The 20,271-nt window shown below is 44.0% G+C and overlaps 1 protein-coding gene across 3 annotated transcripts in view; it reads right to left on the reverse strand.

The window, feature by feature from the left end:
* UBXN4 (UBX domain protein 4) overlaps positions 1-8,558 on the reverse strand; it is a 34,114-nt gene extending 25,556 nt beyond the window's left edge. Inside the window, exons 1-2 of one of the 3 annotated variants that reach the window (XM_089916055.1) lie at positions 8,370-8,558; positions 605-707 (exon numbers count right to left, since the gene is read on the reverse strand). In XM_089916055.1, the coding sequence (XP_089772181.1) occupies positions 605-707; positions 8,370-8,451 (185 nt within the window). In that variant the 5' untranslated portion in view covers positions 8,452-8,558. The remainder of the gene's footprint in view (positions 1-604; positions 708-8,369) is intronic. The other 2 variants (XM_089916054.1, XM_022569624.3) reach the window with 2 other exon arrangements.
* Between the last annotated feature and the right edge of the window lie 11,713 nt (positions 8,559-20,271).

Here is a 20,271-nt window from a genome sequence, read left to right on the forward strand (position 1 = left end):
CCAAAATATTTATAGATGAAGTGATTTGATGACTGAGATTTATTTCAAAATTATATGCGATGAGTTGAAGTGGGTGAGGGAACAGATGAACAAGACTGACCATGGGTTGATAACTGTCAAAGTAGTTGACAGTACAAGGGGGTTCATTACACTACTCAAGCACTTTTGTGTGTGTCTGAAATTCTCTATCCCCCCACAAAAAAAAAAATTTAACGGGGGGAAGAGGGATGTATTAACAAATAAAACAGACTTGTGGTTATCAGGTCCTACAATGGACCTGTAAATGTTCTTATTCTTATTGAATAAAATGGTTCCATTTTCAAAAATAGGATCCAAAAGAGTGGTCAACCTTTCAGAGATATTTCAGGACCACAGTTCCTTTGCATTACTGGTGCATGTCACATAGCTACTTGGTAGACCAAGAATTCATAAGTTTTTCAGTATGATATAATGATGAACTTGAAAAATGGCAATCAGAATTTAAGTCCCTAAAATGTCTTAGACAAAAATCAACATTCTTATAGTCTAAGAATATCACCATAAATCACAACCAAAGACAATGGTTAAAAAATTTTTTAATTACAAGATTAAAACATAAGCAAACCTTTTGGTATCAATTTTAATAGCAACAAAACTGTTTGAAGATGCTTCTGTCACTTTCTCATCTTCCCAACTTGCAGCCATCTGTGTAGACTGCTCATCATCACCTGTAAAACATTTCAAGCATTCTTAAAACATAAGGCCAGTATCTGCTGATTCTTTTCCCTGGAAATCTGGAACTTCAAATAAAATGTAATCTCACAAATAATATTTTCTACCAAATTTGAATTTTCCATAAATGAAAAGCGTGACTTATATGCATTGTTAACATTAATGAGGGCTTCCCTGGTGGCGCAGTGGTTGAGAGTCCGCCTGCCGATGCAGGGGACGCGGGTTCGTGCCCCGGTCCGGGAAGATCCCACATGCCGCGGAGCGGCTGGGCCCATGCGCCATGGCTGCTGAGCCTGTGCGTCCGGAGCCTGTGCTCCGCAATGGGAGAGGCCACAACAGTGAGAGGCCCGCGTACCGCAAAAAAAAAAAAAAAAAAAAAAAAAAAAAAAAGTAATGAAAAACAAAATACTGCTATTTAGATTATACAAAGTGTTTTCTAAATGAAGACATCCGAATTATGATGCAAATATTATCACAATAATTAGAAGTCATGGGCAGAAATGTGACTACTTTGGCTTTTCTACATATGATTTTAGAAAATAAATGTACAATACTTTTCCTTTATGCAGCATCTTTCTGTTGAGTTCAATATCCTCCACACACACCCCACTTATTTTCCAGAATTCCTCCAAGGTAGACAGAAGCAGGTGCAATCCTGCCTGCAGTTTTGGACCTGTCTTTTGTTATAGGCATACTAATTATAAAAGTTACACTGATCCAAAACTAATTATGCTGACAGAATTCAGCACGGTGGCTACTTTGGTAGAGCTACTATTGACTGGGAAGGAGGATGAAGGAGGCTCTGGGGTCTTGGAAATATTTATATCTTTTTTTAAATTTATTTTTATTTTATATTAGAGCATAGTTGATTAACAATGTTGTGTTAGTTTCAGGTCTACAGCAAAGTGATTCAGTTATACATATACATGGATCTATTCTTTTTCAAATTCTTTCCCCATTTAGGTTATTACAGAGTACTGAGCAGAGTTCCCTGCGCTATACCATAGGTCCTTGTTGATTATCCATTTTAAATACAGTAGTGTGTACATGTCAATCCCAAACTCCCAATCTATCCCTACCCCCCAGTTCCCCCCTGGTAACCATAAATTCATTCTCTGTGAATCTGTTTCTATTTTGTAAATAAGTTCATTTGCATCATTTGTTTTTCAGATTCCACACATAAGTAATATCATATGATAGGAAATGTTTACATCTTATCTGAATGATAGTTACACAAGTGTATTCATCTATAAAAATTCGTCTAGTTGTTCACTGAATATATTTCATTTAATATACTGTATGCCATACCTCAGGGACAAAATGTTTTAAAAGTTAAACCTATCAAGAAATTATTTCCATTTTAGACTTGTAATATCCAGATTTTGGCATAACCACTTATTGGTGGGCAAAGGGAAACTTACCTGAGTTAAGTCACTGAAAAATATTTCTCAGGTTAGCAGAGCTAAGTGCTTTTTCAAAGGTGAGCAACCTTTGCCAATTTATGCTTAAAAAGGCTTCAGGTCACATTTTTTGCTTTACAAAAATGAGATCTTTCTATACCTACTCTTTTGTAAGCTGCTTTCTTCCCATGTGTCTTCCCGCCTTCCCCAATTTAATCCACCCTTAGCCTTGCCCATTTCAGTTATCTGTTAATGGGTAACACCATCCTTTCAGTTCTCAGGCCAAAAAGTTTAGTTATTCTTGCCTTCAACTGACGGTATCTCCAAAATATCTCCAGGGACTTCCCCGGCAGTCCAATGGTTAAGACTCTGCGCTTCCAGTGCAATGGGTGCGGGTTCGATCCCTGGTAGGAGAACTAATATCCCGCACGCTGTGTGGCACGGCCAAAAAATTAAAAAAAAAAAATATATATATATATTTTTAAAGCACCTTTCTTTAAAAAGTCAGATCAGGGACTTCCCTGGCGGTCCAGTGGTTAGGACTCCACGCTCTCACTGCCGAGGGCCAGGGTTCAATTTCAATCCCTGGTGGGGGAGCTAAGATCCCACCACAAACTGTGCGGCCCAGCCAAAAATAAAATAAAATAAAATGTCAGATTACATCAACCCTCTGATCAAAATTCTACAATAGCTCCCTATTTCCCTCAGAGTAAAAGCAAAAAGTCCTTACAAATGACCTCAGGCCTTCAGTTACCTCTCTGACCTCATTTCCTTTTATTTTTTTGCTGTCCCTTTCCTTCCTATCCCTTTCCTTTCTATTCCTCAAATATTAAAGACATTCTTGCCATAGGTCTGTGTACTAGTTGTTTCCTCTGCCTGGAATATTCTTCCCCCAGATACCTACATGGTTAACTCTCAACTCCCTTAAGTCCTTGCTCAAATATTATCTTCTCAATACAAACTTTCCCTAATCACTACTTTAAAATTAAACAATTCAGGGAGTTCCCTGGTGGTCCAGTGGTTAGGACTTGGTGCTTTCACTGAGGGGACCCAGGTTCAATCCCTGGTGGGGGAACTACGATCCCACAAGCCGCACAGCATGGCAAAAAAATAAAATAAAATAAAATTACACACTTCAGATATTCCCAAAGCTCCCTCATTTCCTGCTCTTTTTTTCTGTAATGCTTATCACCTTCTAACAGACTATGCGTTTTACTTATTATGTTTACTGTTTATTGTCTGTCTCCCTGCACTAGAATGCATGTTTCATGAGAGCAAGGATTGTTTTCCTTTTTATTTACTGATATAACTCAAATGCCTACAACAGAACCTGGCCTACAGTAAAATACCTGGAATATAGCAGGCTCTCAGTAAGTATTTTGTGGAATGAATAGCTAAATTCCTGGTATAGTATCTTGGCATGCCTACAAAAACTTGACTAATGCTGCACAGTTGAAAACATTTTTTGTGAAATGAGATACAGGAATATTCAGTAATAAGGGGCTTGAGAAATCTGGCCACGGAAAAGTAGACAGGGACTAGAATGCACCCACAGACCAAGACCAAAAGAATGCCCATTAGCAGACCCCTAGATGTTGAAGCAGCAAACGGGAAAACTTTTATTTGCAGTGAGATCATTCTGAGCACATCTTCAGACACTATGGAGTGAGGAGAGATGTAAAATTCCAAGTAAATGACAGGACTTTCAACCTAGAAAATAGCTATATAGGAACATTTTTACTAAACTTAGAGAAGGCTGTGAGGTGACAGGGATCTTTTTCATTCATTCTTTCATACATTCACTATTTTATTCCACATTTACGTTGTGCTAGGCACTGAGCTACAAACTAAATATAAAACAAGTGAGATACTGTATGCCCTCAGTGGAGCTTAAAATCTAAAGATACAAAAAAAAGTACTTGTTTGGTCACCCTCTCTGAGGTGATATTTAAGGTAAGACCTAAAGGATGCAAGAGCTGAGCCATGCCACAAGCCAGAAGAGTTCACTACACAGAAGGAATTTCCGTGTAGGGAAAGGTCTGTGTAATTACGAGTCTTGTGAACAACAGGGCGCAGGAGACAAGACGAGACTGAAGAGTTAAGGGTCCAGAGATGACGCCCACACTTAGGTTTCTCCAACTGGATGTAAGGTGGTGCCATTTACTTAGAACACTGGGGGAAAAAAAAAACAGGTTCAAGCAGTAATACTTTTAGGCTTGAGAATCCTGTGAGGCATCCAAGTGGGGATGTCAAGTTGGTGCCTGGAAGGATGGATCTGCCACTTCTCAGGCCAATGTCCTTCACTCCCTCACCCATGCTGTACGACGTAGATAGGGTCTCAAGTGTTCCATCCCCACTAGCAATATCTGTCCATGAGTCAGGCTAGTGCAGCAGCAGCTGCCTGACCAAAAGTGATGGAAGACTGAATGGAATTACATTAACTCAGCAAGAGTTATCTTAACACTTCTGGGTGGGATTATTAATCGCCAACTTCAGTACCTTTAGTTTCTTATTTTTAATCAAATCATGAACTATGCTGTGGAGTTAGGTGGGCCAAAGATTTTAGGAGAAAACATTACATCCTTGGTGGTATGAGCAGTATCCAAAAGTAAAGCCACTTAAAAGAATAGTACCAGGACTTCCCTGGTGGCGCAGTGGTTGAGAGTCCACCTGCCAATGCAGGGGACAAGGGTTCGTGCCCCGGTCCGGGAAGATCCCACATGCCGCGGAGCGGCTAGGCCCGTGAGCCATGGCCGCTGAGCCTGCGCTCCGCAACAGGAGAGGCCACAGCAGTGAGAGGCCCGCGTACCGCAAAAAAAAAAAAAAAAGAATAGTATAAACTCTGAAGCAAAAAGCTGCAGACCCGACAATCAGTAACTCCAACCTAGAAAAACTCAACTGGTCAAAACCTAAAGGGTTTTTTAGTCTATTTTAACCAAAAAAAGAGGCATGAAATAGTGTCTGTCAGTCACGGAGATTTTAGCCAACTAGCAACACTAATCAGTGAACCCACACCTCTACTTCAGAATCCTTGTCAGATTATTCTGTCTTCCCAAGAATAGAATCAAAATCTTCAGTTTTATTTCTTTCAACTTACACAGCTATAATACTTTGAAAATCCTTGTTAACTCATTGACTTAACTAGTAGTAATCTCTCTAGTCTCTTAACATCAATCCTACATATTCTTTAATTCATCCATGAAAATTTCAGTAAAATATAAACAATCTACCTAAAATGCTTCCCACTTGAGTGGTTATATGAAGCAAAGACTACCCTTAAGACCACTCCTTCCAACTATAAAGACTCCTTCCAACTATTATATCTTTTTAATTTTCAGTGAGTTGGTATATTACTATCGAGGTCTCAGACCTAAGAAAATCATGAGTTCTGGCTGTATTCTTCAAAGTCAAGAGCAGAGGTCTAAGCAATCTATAAGTGTTGCAGTTTCATGACTCCACTGTCTACATACTCCTGGAGTGACACTAATCCTACCTAATCTTGGAGATTAACTTCCTAAAACTCTAGAAAAACCAACAGTATTTTCAATGAGTCAAAGGACTGACTCCTTCGGCAGATTGCTAACAGTCCTCCTGCAAACATTCAACAGTCACTGATACTCTAAAAGCATATGACAGGGCTTCCCTGGTGGCGCAGTGGTTAAGAATCCGCCTGCCAATGCAGGGGACACGGGTTCAAGCCGTGGTCGGGGAAGATGCCACATGCCGCGGAGCAACTAAGCCCGTGTGCCACAACTACTCAGCCTGCACTCTACAGCCCAAGAGCCACAACTACTGAGCCTGCGCTCTAGAGCCCTCAAGCCACAACTACTAAGCCCATGTGCCACAACTACTGAAGCTCCTGTACCTAGAGCCCGTGCTCCACAACAAGAGAAGCCACCACAATGAGAAGCCCGTGCACTGCAACGAAGAGTAGCCCCGGCTCACCACAACTAGAGAAGGCCTGAGCACAGCAACGAAGACGCAATGCAGCCAAAGATAAAATAAATAAAATAAATAAATGTATAAAAGAAAAAAATAAATAAAAGCATAAGATACATGCTCATCAGTAAAAAGTTAATTGAAGGATGTATGTATTATATATACACACAAAGCCCTAAAGATCTATAACTTTATTTTTCTATTGTAATAATTAGCACTACTGTTTCCAAATGGGTTTCCAAATATGTGTTAATTAAATCTAGCATTTCTTCTTTCAAATTAACTGGTTAGCCCAGGAGTGCCTTCTAGGAACCTTTGGACACCATCAAATGTGTTTTCTGTTTAAAAATATGACTACCATAATCCTAGATTTCCTGATTTCTACACCAATTTCAATAACTACCTAAATTCTACAACTGTTCAGCTTTTTTCTTGAGAAATAAAGAAGACACTCTTTTGGAAGCTGCTAAAAAAAAATCTGTCAGGACAAGATATAAATCCTTTTTGTGACACTGGTGTATGTCATTTAACCACTGTGGATGTAAGTTCCCTCATCTATAAAATGGGCATAATAAGCCCTGTTCTACCAACTGCCAGGATCAATTGAGATTATATATGAAAAACACAACTTAAAATGTCATTAAAACCATTACTGTACTCTTAATAAGCATACTAAGTATCATTAATTTTCCTTTCCCTTCTCTTTTTTTTAAAAAATAAATCAGGATTACTTTTTTAAAATAAATGTATTTATTTATTTTTGGCTGTGTTGCATCTTCATTGCTGCGCGCGGGCTTTCTCCAGTTACAAAGACCGGGGACTACTCTTCTTTGCGGTGCAGGGGCTTCTCATTGCGGTGGCTTCTCTTGTTGCATACCATAGGCTCTAGGTGTGTGGGCTTCAGTAGTTGTGGCACATGGGCTCAGTAGTTGTGGCTTGTGGGCTCTAGAGCACAGGCTCAGTAGCTGTGGCACACGGACTTAGCTGCTCCGCGGCATGTGACATCTTCCCAGACCAGGGATGGAGCCTGTGTCCCCTGCACTGGCAGGCAGATTCCTAACGACCGTGCCACCAGGGAAGCCCTCCTTTCCCTTTTAATCCACTTATTTCCTTACAGGTTTACCGCAGTTACTTATTTATGTGAAATATAACTCTAAAAAAGCGTAAGAGAATGTAAACTACTCCAGCTCTTCTAATTAACAGCACTGGGCTTACATCTTACATTTTAGCATAATTTAAAACAATTCAAAATTCCAAATTTAATGTTAAATGAAACTCATATTCCAGCAACTTGCTCTTCACCGCAATGCATAAAGTTATAGGGCTATTACCTAGCCTTCCAAGTAATGAGTTAATGATGAATAAACCGTTACTAAACACAAATAGTTGAAATAATACACCTCAAATTAACGGTAGTCACAAACACTGATTTGGTTCATGTAATGAGGACCAGCAAAACCTCACAGAAGCAAAGGTTTACGGTAAATCTAGAAGATTTCACTAATAAAATACGGAGCAAAATAACCCAGAGCAACACGGCGTAAATGATTTAGTACACCTTCTGAAACTGTAGCTATGAGACTAGGAAGACAACAAAAAGAACCAAGGCTGGTGTGTCTACTTCTTCTAAACAAATGGTTTAAAAAAAAAATCAACTTGCAAGAAAGTAATTATTCCACATTAGATTCACCACTCCCATATCACTGTAAAAAAAAAAATCAAACCTATATAGACCTCAAAAGTTTGCGTTTCAGGAACATATGAAAGCCAGTAATCGTGAACATCAGGTGCTTTCTCTTTGTTGATTACCGATGACACAGCTTTCTTCCTGACAGCCCACAACTAATTACAAGTAAAACTGCCTGCCTAATGGCCCGGCTCTCTTCCCACCTACACACTAACTACACGGGCGTTAAAGCCTCCCCAAGTGGATCCTCGGGGACAGAGCGCCCTACCCGGGGGGCCCGGGGGGCGGCGGTGGCGTCAGTGTACGCGCGGGGTCAGGCTCGGCGGGGCACTGCGGGCTGAGCGGCGAAGGCCTGCTCCACCCGTCCCCTCGCCCCGCGCAGTGAGGTGACCGCGGGGCTCGGCGCGCTTTGGGAGCGAAGCCGGGGCCGTGCCTCCCGCCGGGAACCGGGAGAAGCGGGCGGTGGGGGGCCAGGCCCGGTGCGCTCCAAACCGACGGGGGAGGAGCTGAGACGCCAGGGAGACGGGCAGCCCGGGCCTCTCGGCGCCCGGAGGAAAGGCTGGGGGCCCCTGGGATTAGAAGTAGGCCGGAGAGGGTGTCCCGACCACGTCTCGCGCCCTCGCCTCCTTCACCTGCCACGAACACCACGAAGACCGCGCCGCTCCTCTTAGCCGACGCGATGGCGGCCGGAATGGCGCCCTGGAACCACAGCATCGCTGCCCTCGGGCACAGGCGCTCGCTCGGTGTGTAGTCGCCTCGGTCACGGAGCTGGCCCCGCCCTCTCCGTCGTTGGGCCCCACGGCCCGCCTCCGGCTTCTCACCGGCGCGCAAGCCCGTCAGCGGCCCCCACGACGCGCGCAAGCGCGCAGGCTGAGGCGCGCCCCGCGACACATGACGCCACGCGTCGCCGTCGGCACCGCGCCCCCGTGCCTTGTCTCGTTGGCAAGTCGGTGCGTGCGGGCGCCCGCGAGGCCGCAGGCCCTGCAATCGCGGAAGTGGAAGGAGGCAGAGGAAAGGGTGACTAATCGCTAAGTGGCGGCGGCGGCGGCGGCGCCTTCCTGAGGCATGACGGGAATTGTAGTCTTCTTAGGCTTGGTTCCTTTAATGTGGGAAATGTCACTGTGGTTTCCCGGGCACGGCTAAGGGGGCAGCAGTGAGAACCACTTCACAATCTATAAAGAGGAGAAGTGGCGCTAGTCACCGGGAGATGCCCTTCTCGGCATTACTGAGACCTTAAATGTGGAGGAAATCATCCCCGCCCCGGGTGGAACCCTGCGTAGTGGGACCATGTAATTGTGTATTATGATTAGTGGTCATTGTGCGATAGGGTGGGTGTCTCTCGGTATAGAACTAAACGGGCTTTGTAGGGATTTACTGCAAGGCTTTGACTTCTATTGGACTTAATTTATCACCTCAACCTTGAAGAAAAGAACCACAGCAGTCACCTTCTGTAATACCGTACAGCCCGTGTACCTGAGGGGAGGTATTGGTTGAACGCAGACCTTGAGTAATTTCACTGTGGTTGGTTAGAGATCATTCCAAACCTCAAAACGCTTAGCTACGCTGTTGCCACAGCTGCTTTCGAAAGTAAGTCAAAAGCAGAGAATAGATAATGATGTATTTTCCAGCTACTTTTCAAGGTAATACAAAAGAGAAGAATAGATAATTTTGTTTACGATGACAGAGTACTGTGATCAAGATAGGGCACTTTGTGGTTGGTTGCCATTAAAATGAAAACTGATTCATACTTAATACTTTCTTGAAATTACATGGTCTCTATTAACTATTGGCTAAAGCCTTGTATGGTTTATTTAAAGTTGCATACGCTATTATATTAGACATCCTACATCATTTAAATTTCTCTTACAGCAGTACAGTCATTTAACAATCCTTGCAGGGTTAAGGAGGAGCTACATCTGAAAATATCCCTTTCCTACAAATATTTAACCTAAAAATAGCTAACATTCTTTCCGATTTTTTTTTTTTTTTTTTGGCTGCATTGGGTCTTCGTTGCTCCGCACGGGCTTTCTCTAGTTGCGGTGAGCGGGGGCTACTCTTCGTTGCGCTGCGCGGGCTTCTCACTGTAGTGGTTTCTCTCGTTGCGGAGCACGAGCTCTAGGCGCGCCGGGCTTCAGTAGTTGCAGCACACAGGTTCAGTAGTTGCAGCACTCAGGCTCTAGGTGTGCAGGCTTCAGTAGTTGTGGCACGCAGGCTCAGTAGTTGTGGCGCATGGACTTAGTTGCTCCGCGGCCTGTGGGATCTTCCCGGACCAGGGATCAAACTCGTGTTCCCTGCATTGGCAGGCGGATTCTTAACCACTGCGCCACCAGGGAAGTCCCTCTTTCTGATTTTTATTTACACTTTTCCAACCAGGCCTCTCATACAGTGTCATTATAAACCGAAATATAATGCTGATTACAGACAGTTGCTGCTTCCATAGGACACCATGCCTCAGGAAGAATTAGAGTTGATCTTCAACGTCAACTTTAAATGGATTCCTTGTGATTCCATCAACATATATATCCTTTTGGTAGAGCAATGTCTTTATTTCTAATGTTAGAATTAATATTAGAAGAATCATTCATAGCCTTTCACTCATTCATCAACTATTTATTGCTCATCTGCTATGAACTAGGCATTGTACCTGGCATTGATAAGAAGGTGAGGCAGTCAGACAAAGGCCCTGCCTTTGTGACTGCACAGTCTAAAGAGGAAGACAAGTGATGATGCATGCCACAAGAGGGGAAATTCTGAGTCCTTCAGAAATGTGATGATGTGACCCGACGTGGATAGCAGGGTTAGAAAAGACCTTTCTGAGGAGATGGCATGTGAGGGGAAATCTAGCTAGGTGAAGGAGAAGACCATTCGAGACAGAGGAAACAGCAGTGTGAAGGCTGCGAAGCAAATGAGAAAGTACCCTTGAAGAACTGAAAAATGTCCAGTGTGACTAGAACATACAAAGAGTTGTATGGTGTAAATGAGGCTGGAAAGATAGCAAGGTTAGCTCATCCAGGGCCTTGGAAGTCATGTTAAGGATTGCAGACATTTTTCTAAGAATTGTAGAAAACCATTGAAGAATTTTAAACTGAGGAGTTACACATAAGATGTGTGTTTTTAATGTGCAGCTATGCTGCAGTTTTAGTGGATTGTATTGGAAGTGGAAAGGGTGAAAGTGAAGAGACTGGTTAAGAACCCAGAATTGGGTGCTTTCGAGAATTTTGGAAGCAGACCCAATAGGTTTTGTTGATCAATTAGCTATGGAATTTGAGGAAGGAGGAGTCAAGAAGAGATCTTGGGTTTCTGTTTTGAGAAACTGTATAGAAGATGGTAGTGTGATAGGGACCACTGAAGGAAGAGCAGGTAGGTGGGGACGTGGGCATGAAGATGTGAGTTCAATATTATTAGCCATGTGTTTGGAGTGCTTGGAGAGTGTTTGGAGAGACAGCAGGAGGAGATGTTAAGTAGGCAGATAGATGTCAGGTTGGGAGCTCAGAAAACTGTTCTTACCTCAAGATAGGAGTGTGAGATTTCTCTACATACAGGGGATAATTGAAGCTCTGGAGATGTTCTCACTTACGGTGTGTGCAAAATGAGGTAAGACAAGAGTTATGACGGAGGTCTTAAGACCTCCGACATCTATAGCGTTGTGTAGGAAAGTACAAACCAGTAACAGAGACTTAGGAAAGGTATGGGGGTATGTTGAGGGGGGAGGGGGAGAATGGGAGCTTGTGATACCAAAGAAGCCAAGGGTAGAGAGATTTTTGAGAAGGGAGTGGGAAGCCGCTGTGTTGAATGCTGCTCTCAGGTCAAGTTAAATAAGATTCTTGAATGTCCATTGTTTTTAGCAATATGAAGGTGATTATCAACTTAGCAAGAGGGGTTTTGATGTGTTCTTCTGTGTGGAAGCCAGATGGCAATGGGTTGAAGAGTAAAGGGAGATAGGGAGGGGGTGTCAGTAATTGTGAAGAGAAGGAGGAAGAAAGGACATTAGCTGGACAGGGATTTGGACTGAGAAAAACAGCTTTTTTAAAGATTGGAGAAACTTATACCCTATCAAGTATTGATGGAAAGGAGCTAGTCTTGGAGAGATTGAATACACAGGAAACAGGGAGGCCCCTAGGAAGATGAGAGGGAATATGTGATATATGGCAAATTCTGCTAATAGCCCACCCAACAATCATGCTTCTACCACGCTCCTCATTTTTCTTTGCTGGCAGAGTTTCCCCACTGAGAGGGAAACTGCTAGATACCTGGGTTTTTTTTGTTTTTTGTTTTTTTTGTGGTACGCAGTCCTGTCACTGTTGTGGCCTCTCCCGTTGCAGAGCACAGGCCCCGGACGCGCAGGCTCAGCGGCCATGGCTCACGGGCCCAGCTGCTCCACGGCATGCGGGATCCCCCCAGACAGGGGCACGAACCCAAGTCCCCTGCATCGGCAGGCGGACTCTCAAGCACTGCGCCACCAGGGAAGCCCCTAGATACCTGTTTTTTTCAACCTCCTCTTAGAGCCAGTAGGACTTCGTGGGAAGTGGGGATTGGGGTGGAGGCAGTTCTAGAAGTTTTCCTTAAAAAAGAGACACATGGAAGAAAGCACAACCCTTCTCCGTGTGCCTATGCTGCCTGGTACTGCTATGGCCAGAGGAACGACATTGCCAACTCTCTGAGAATGGTAGAATGGAATATGGAAAGCACCCGTGTCTGTGATGACTCAAGTCCTGTCTTGTGGGAGAACAACTGTCCTCATAGGTTAGGCTATTCTGTAAGTCGGATATTGCTTCTTGTAATCACCACCATTCTAAACAAACTGGGATGGGATCCAGAGCACAGGCAGACAGAAGAGATACCCTTTCCATATTAACAGGAAGCAGAGTGGAAAAATAACTTTGGACATAAAGAAGCTTATAAGTTTCAGGACAGTTAAGTTGAGGAAGTTTTCATGCGAATGCTGGACCCTATGAAGGAGAGGTCATTTGCTGAGAGTGATGGGAAAGGTAAGGAAATTGGCGCCTTGAAGTTCGGAGCAACGTCTGAAATAATATTGAGGAGTGTTGAAAGGCAAGGGCCGAGGGAAACAGTGCACCAGGCAGGGCTGAGGGCCCAGTGAGATTGGTGGCCCCGATTTTTCCCAGTCGTGTGATTTTCTTCAGTGATCACTCAGTTCCTGGGGTACAAGCCCTGAGGATGTGGACACTTGGATTTACATAGGGCCTAGACAGCACGAGAGAGGACAAAGGAACAAGGGAATTGAGGAGATTAGCAAGAGTGAGTGATGTGATGGACCAGGGAATCTAAGCTGAGTGGGAAGGCAAGTGAGTGCAGAAAGGAGACCATGGATACCAAAAATAAGTCAGGTTGGGGGCGGGCAATGGCCTGGAGGGCAAGGAGTAGGCAAGAGACTCGTCAGCAATATGGGATTTTATTTTAATTTTATTTATTTATTTTTTGGCCACACCGCGCGGCTTGCGGGATCTTAGATCCCTGACCAGTGCTCCCAGCAGTGGAAGCGCGGAGTCCTAACCACTGGACCGCCAGGGAAGTCCCCAGCAATATGGAATTTTAAAATGGTCAATCTTCTGGGTGCGGGGGAAAAACAAACCTAGTCAGGAATTATAGAAATTCCTGATTTCTTTGCCATTCTTGAGCTTAGAAGTCCAATATTGTGGAATTCAATGAGAAGTATCCCTTACTGAATCAACATGCCCTTCTTTCTTCCATCACAGAGAGTGAAACTAGAGTCTCCTCCCTTTACTCTGTGTGCAACCAGCCACAGCAATCTGTCAGTTCCTTTATGTTATCTGAAATCCTTTCCATTTCAATGTAGTGAAAAGACAAAACAAAACAAAACAAAAAAAAGGGGCTTCCCTGGTGGCTGAGAGTCCGCCTGCCGATGCAGGGGACACGGGTTCGTGCCCCGGTCCGGGAGGATCCCACATGCTGCGGAGCGGCTGGGCCCATGAGCCATGGCCGCTGAGCCTGCGCGTCTGGAGCCTGTGCTCCGCAACGGGAGAGGCCACAAGAGTGAGAGGCCCACGTACCACAAAAAACAAACAAACAAAAAAATCAATGTAGTGTATGCTATGCTGTCCTGCCCAAAGCCCCACTTCACAGCCATGGTGCTCGCTCTGCCAGCTCCTGGGACGTCGGCTGCTGAAGGCTCTAAACCGCGTCCTTCTCTGAGAGTTGCGCTCAGCTGAGGGCACAAAGGCCTGGGACGCTTGCCTCATTAGGCTTCTGGAGAGCCTCCAGTCTCCAGCCGTCCCCCTGGGATTACCCTAAGCCTCTGTTACCTCTGCATTTTACCAGGATTGTTACGGATGTAATTTACTCACTGATAAACTCCCCGCAAGCAGATCTTCTCTCAGTCACGGAACCCAAATGAGGCAGAACCCCTGTCGCCTGAAAGACTCATTCAGCTCTCCTCACTGCTTTTTCTGCTTTCTTTCCAGGGCATCCCACAAAATGATGTCACAGCCAACTTCCCTGCCCTCCCCGCCCCCATATTATTTTCAGCATTTTTGTTCAGCTTAACAATCCTTACTAGCTCTGTAGTACCTCTAAAAATAAAGTACAAATTCTGTAGCTCAACGTTCAAAATCCTCTACAACTTGGCTCCAACACTGCTTTTCCAACATTCGTTCTTCTACTTCCCCACCTGACCTCTCTGGGCCAACCAGACTATTCTATCCGCTGTCTATCCAGGCCATGTTCCTTGCCATCTCTGCTTTTGTTCATTGGTTCCTCTTACATGGAATTCTCTCCTTTCTCTCAGTCAACACATATTTGAGTGCCCACATGGGACAGGCTGTAGGCCAGGAGCTTGGAAGAGAAATATTGGTTGACTGAAAGATATTATCTTTGCCCTCAAAAAGCTTACAGTCTAGCCACTGGGAGAAACCGATATGTAAATAGGTGACCATAATACGTCGGTTTGGGTAAAATGAAAGAACAATGTATAGGGTATTAGAGAGAGGAAGGGAGGGACAGGGATGGCCTTTTGGAGGAAGTGGCATCAGCCCTGTTTTTCAAGTGGACCTGAATCACTGATGGAAATTATAGCTCAATTTTACAGTCAGACCCGTTGAGCAGAAGCTTGTTTATTGGTGTGCAGCTGGCAACCTATGAAATGAGTTATGTCCCGTTCTTTTCTGTCCTTTTCCAAGCCCACCACTCCACCTCGCTCTAGAGATAAAAGGCTTCCCGTGAGCTGGGTTCCAAGGATTTATGGGCTTCTTCGGTGCAGAAAGATGGGCCTCACAGCCATGAGCTCTTCTCTGAGGGACGGTAGACACCGGGCCTGTTCCCAGGTCCGGAGGCAGTGAAGATGAAGACCAGGTTTCGGTTGGTGTGTCTCTGACCATTGGGAGAACCCCAGCCCAACAGCCTGACCCACCTGCTTGGCTCCAGTGTGAGTTCTCAAAGTCCAGCTTCTTGTCACCACAGACAGACAGGTGGTTCACAGTCGTTCTGGGCTGAGATGGGGAACCCTCCCAGTTGGCTGACCATGAATTCTCTGGCTTTCTACCTCTCCAATCTGTCAGTTCTCCTCTGTGACCCATTCCTATGTGCTGCTTCAGGTTTGCCGACGGAGTTCCTGCGGCCCTTTACCCAGCACAGGGGCAAACCACGGTGGCTGCTGTGTCACCAAGCTGCTCAGTGCCAGCTTCCGTCTAAGAGACTGGAAGACAGCTGATCAGGGAAAGTGGCACATCTGGAGTACAGTTTCTTATGGCCATTCTATCCTGTGAATATTTTATTTTATATATATATTTAAATTCCTGGGTTTATGCTTTCTTTCCTCCAAAAGATGAAAAGCAGCAGCTCTACTTGGTTTTCTTTTCCCCACAATGCCTTGTGTCCTTTGCAGACTGAATGAGTTTTTAGGGTCATGAGGTTAAAGGTTCCCCACTACAAAGGTTTTATTTCAATTTGCACAGATAAAAACCCATCACAAACTGAATTCTTAACTCTGGTCAGTCAAATATATTCCAATATTCATAGGAAGGTGGAAGGTTCAGTGCCAGACTTTACCATTGCTTGAAAAGGAAAGCAAACTGTATTTCTTACTGAAGCTTGACATGTAAATCCCACACCATGCTTTAAAAAAAAAAAAAAAGACATTTTTTTGTTCCGTAGAAACTTGCACCTGTTTACCACCAGAGGAGGCTGTATGACTTACATATTGCAAAGCTACTTATATAAAAACATGTAAAGGAAAAAAAAAAGTCTCTGTTCTTGCTTTTTCATGAGTGAAAAAGGGGAAGTGTAAAAAAAGTAAGTTGCTTATGGAAAGCATACTCACTCACCTATAGACCAAGAAGAAGATAATTTAGTTACTGTACAAGGCTTATGGATGCACATGAAATTTAAAAAGGAAAGAAGAGGGACTTCCTTGGTGGTCCAGTGGTTAAGAATCTGCCTTCCAATGCAGGGGACGCGGGTTTGATCCCTGGTCGGGGCACTAAGATCCCACATGCCGTGGAGCAACTAAGCCCTCAACTAGAGAGCCCGTGTTCTGCACACTACAGAACCCAACAACTAGAGAGAAGCCTGTGCGCCACAACGAAGAGCCCGTGCGCCGCAGAGAAAGATCCTGTGATCCCGCGTGCTGCGACTAAGACCCGACGCAGCCAAAAATTTTTTTAAAAATGAATAAATAAATATTAAAAAATGGAAGAAGAAATATTTGAATATGTTGTAAGCTTCACTCACAACAATCAAATTTTCATAAGTAAAGACAGGGTGGCACTCCTCTCTGGCTTCTCCTATAGATCCAGGTGAATAAGACAAATAAAAAATGGCAGTTGGGGCTTCCCTGGTGGCGCAGTGGTTGAGAGTCCGCCTGCCGATGCAGAGGACGCGGGTTTGTGCCCCGCTCCAGGAAGGTCCCACATGCCGCGGAGCGGCTGGGCCCGTGAGCCATGGCTGCTGGACCTGCGTGTCCGGAGCCTGTGCTCTGTAACGGGAGAGGCCCCAACAGTGAGAGGCCCGCGTACCGCCAAAAAAAAAAAAAAAAAAAAAAGGCAATCAACACAGACATAGAGAGTAGACTTGTGGTTTCTAAGGGGGAGGGGGTGGGGCAGGGATGGACTGGGAGTTTGGGATCAGCAGATGCAAACTATTATATAGGGAATGGATAAGATGCAACAAGGTCCTACTGCATAGCACAGGGAGCCATCCTGTGATAAACCATAATGGAAAAGAATATGAAAAAGAATGTATATATATATATATATATATATATATATATACATATATATGTATAACTGAATCACTTTGCTGTACAGCAGAAATTAACACAACATTGTAAATCAACTATACTTCAATAAAATATATATTTTTTTAAATGGCAGTCATTACTTTGGCAAGGCTTAAAGCAGTAACGTAAGCAGTTAAGTCCATGAACCCTGGAGTCAGCTGCCTGTTTCAGGTATACAGCCAACACTCACTAGCTGTGTGACCCTGGGCAAATTTCCTCACCTCTCTGATACTTCAGTTGCCTGCTGTAAACTGAGATAATAATAGAATTTACCTTTCAGGGCTACTGTGATGATTAAATAGGAACGCTTGTAAGTGTTTAGCAAGTGCTTGGCACATGATAATTAACTGCTTTACAAATGTTAGCTATTATTTCTCCCTGCCTGCCAGAACTGTGCTTGAGAAAAATATACATGTGCCTTTCAGGATTCAAAGCTTTTGACTCAGCCAGATCATTTCTTCATTTAATCACGAGACAAATATTTACTGAGAAAGGCACTGGTGGGAGCTGGGGATGTATTAGTAAACAAAAGCCATAGATGTTTTTCCTGCCCTGAAGATTACATACTGATGGGTAGAAAAATATTAAGGAACTAATTGGCCAATTACTCATACAATTACCATTGTGATTAATGCTTTGAAGAGAAAGTACAGGATATTATTAGAGTTATTACTGGCAGAAATGACTTAGTCTGGAGGACTGAATTAAGGAGCTCTGGAGGAAGAGCAGGCTATCTGAAGGAAGAAATACTTGAGGTGGGACGTGAAGTGTGAGTACAATTGAACATTTGAAATGTGGCTAGTGCAACCGAGGAACTGAATTGCTATTTTATTTAATTTTAATTAATAAATTTACTAGCTACATGTGGCTTGTAGCTACCATTTTGGATAGCACAGCTTCAGGAATTGGAGTAAAATGTTTACATGGGAAGATAACCAACAACACTTCACTTGACAGTATAGGATCAAAACCAAATAAATCACATAGCACAGTATACACTATGTTATACTGCAGGATAGAAGAGATTGCAGATGAAGACAGTTTATCCTGATATTGAGAGTCCCTGCATCCAGCCATACCCGGAGCATCTATCCCTCATCTTTCCAATTACAGTGAGCCAATAAATTCCCTTGGTTACTTGAACCCCTTTGAGTTGGGTTTTTATAACTTTAAGCACTATAAACAGTACAGTGTCTACATGTAAGTGTTCAAGAAGCATCAGATGTTATTTATTTATTTATTTTTATGGTACGCGGGCCTCTCACTGCCGTGGCCTCTCCCGTTGCGGAGCACAGGCTCCGGACGCGCAGGCTCAGCGGCCATGGCTCATGGGCCCAGCCGCTCCGCGGCATGTGGGATCTTCCCGGACTGGGGCACGAACCCGTGTCCCCTGCATTGGCAGGCGGACTCTTAACCACTGCGCCACCAGGGAAGCCCCCAGATGTTATTTTTATCTCAGTAGACTTGAGTAACCAGGTAAAATCCCAAATGGAGTCCTGACAGGTAGAAGATAATAGCGCAAACAGCAGAATCCACTCCAGCCAGTTTAAACAGAAAAGTAATTAATTCAAGGTTACCTGCTCACAGACCCTCAGGAAGATGAGACTGAGCAGTTTTGAAATCTCCTGGGATTGCACACAGAAACAATCCAACTATGGATACAACGAGGAATTCTGTGTAGAGCCTGCTTCCTCCCCTGTTCTCTTCCTAATCAGATTCTTCCGGATGTGAGGGTGGCTGGTGGAGCCCCAGATTGCACGTCCGGATCACAGCTTTTCTGAGCAAAAGTGAACTTGAGAATTGAGTCATCCCAGCTGCTCTTTTGGGGTAGAAAGACTTGTAATGTGGGATTTGCCCAAATATAGGAAGGGTATTTAAAAGGTCTAAATTTGACAGATGACCACAAAGGATGATGATGTCTTGGTGAAAGTGGAATGTAGGATAATGTACACAACAATTGAAGAGGAATAGCTCAAGGATATATTGTATTGATGTGACATTGCAGGGGCCCAAATGTGAGTGTTTTGTTGGCTTTTGTCGAGTTATTTGAATAAGCTTTTTCCTTCTTTTCATGTGGGGTTAATAAAGCTAGTGATATGCCCCAGATGTATGTATGATTCCCAACTACTTGTGAGTTTTCTCATAACCAAGATTAATAATAACCTCCTTCTCCCAGGAGATCAATGCAAGTCCCAGCTCTAGCCATGTGGTTTGAGTTATTTATCTGAAAATAGGAATGCCTTAGTGCTTTGCTACTTCAAGTATGGTCAAAGTACCAGCAGCATCATCGACTTTTGCAATCTCAAGCCCCACCCCAGACCTACTGAATCAAGATCTGCACTTTAACCAGATTTCCCAGGGGACTCATATGCACATTTTATTCCACTTCCTCTTGTGACCAACCAGCCCGTCTCTGAAGACCAGCCCCTACTTTGCCCCAGCCCCAGCCATTAAGGAACTAAGCTAAGTGCCAAGATAGCCAGAGCAGGGCATGTGAATCATGTTTCTATTCCAGTTCCCTCCCATCTCCTGACAGCACTTAGGGGAAGAGGTCCAGACCAGATTAATAACCAGGCTTCTCCTGATTCTCTCTCTCAAACAGTCAACAAATATTTGTAGAACCACTAATGGGTACTTGGGAATACAACCACAAGCAAGGTAAGATCTTTGATCTCATGGAATTCGTATTCTAGTGGTAGAGACAAAATAAACAAACAAAAGATCTGACAGTGATGATAAGCAGAAAACTGAGATAAAGTGATTGTGTTTGGGTGGCTACATTAGACTGGGTGGCTCATAAAGGCTTTTCTGCTGAAGTGACATTTATATGAAAGATAAAGGTGCTGGTCAAGAACAGAGCATTCCAAAAAAGAGGGAAAGAACAAGCACAAATGTCCTGGGGTGACATAAGATCAGAGATGTAGGCAGGGCTAGATTGAGTTTTGTAAACCAAGATATTTTAATAATAGGAGGTCACTGAGGGATCTGGGGCATGGGAAATGACATAAGTTGTTTCAGATCTTTTAGATCGTTCTGGCTCTGTGAAGATATGGGAACAAGAGTGGAAGCTGCGAGACTGGTTAGGAGGGGCCATTTCAGTTCAACACAGGATGATGACAGCTTGGACCAGGGTGGTGGTAATGAAGATGAAGAGGATCCTTAGTATCCTGAGGGAAACTTCAGGATTTGGTTTGGAGGCAAAGTCAGTGGGGATTTTTTTAAACTTTTTTTTTTTTTGTCTGCGCTGTGTGGCTCGCGGGATCTTAGTTCCCTGACCACGG

The sequence above is a fragment of the Delphinapterus leucas genome, chromosome 8 (assembly GCF_059928025.1).
Source record: "Delphinapterus leucas isolate spDelLeu-1000000601 "Yukka" chromosome 8, BTC_Dleu_Yukka2, whole genome shotgun sequence".
Taxonomy (NCBI): Eukaryota; Metazoa; Chordata; class Mammalia; order Artiodactyla; family Monodontidae; genus Delphinapterus; species Delphinapterus leucas.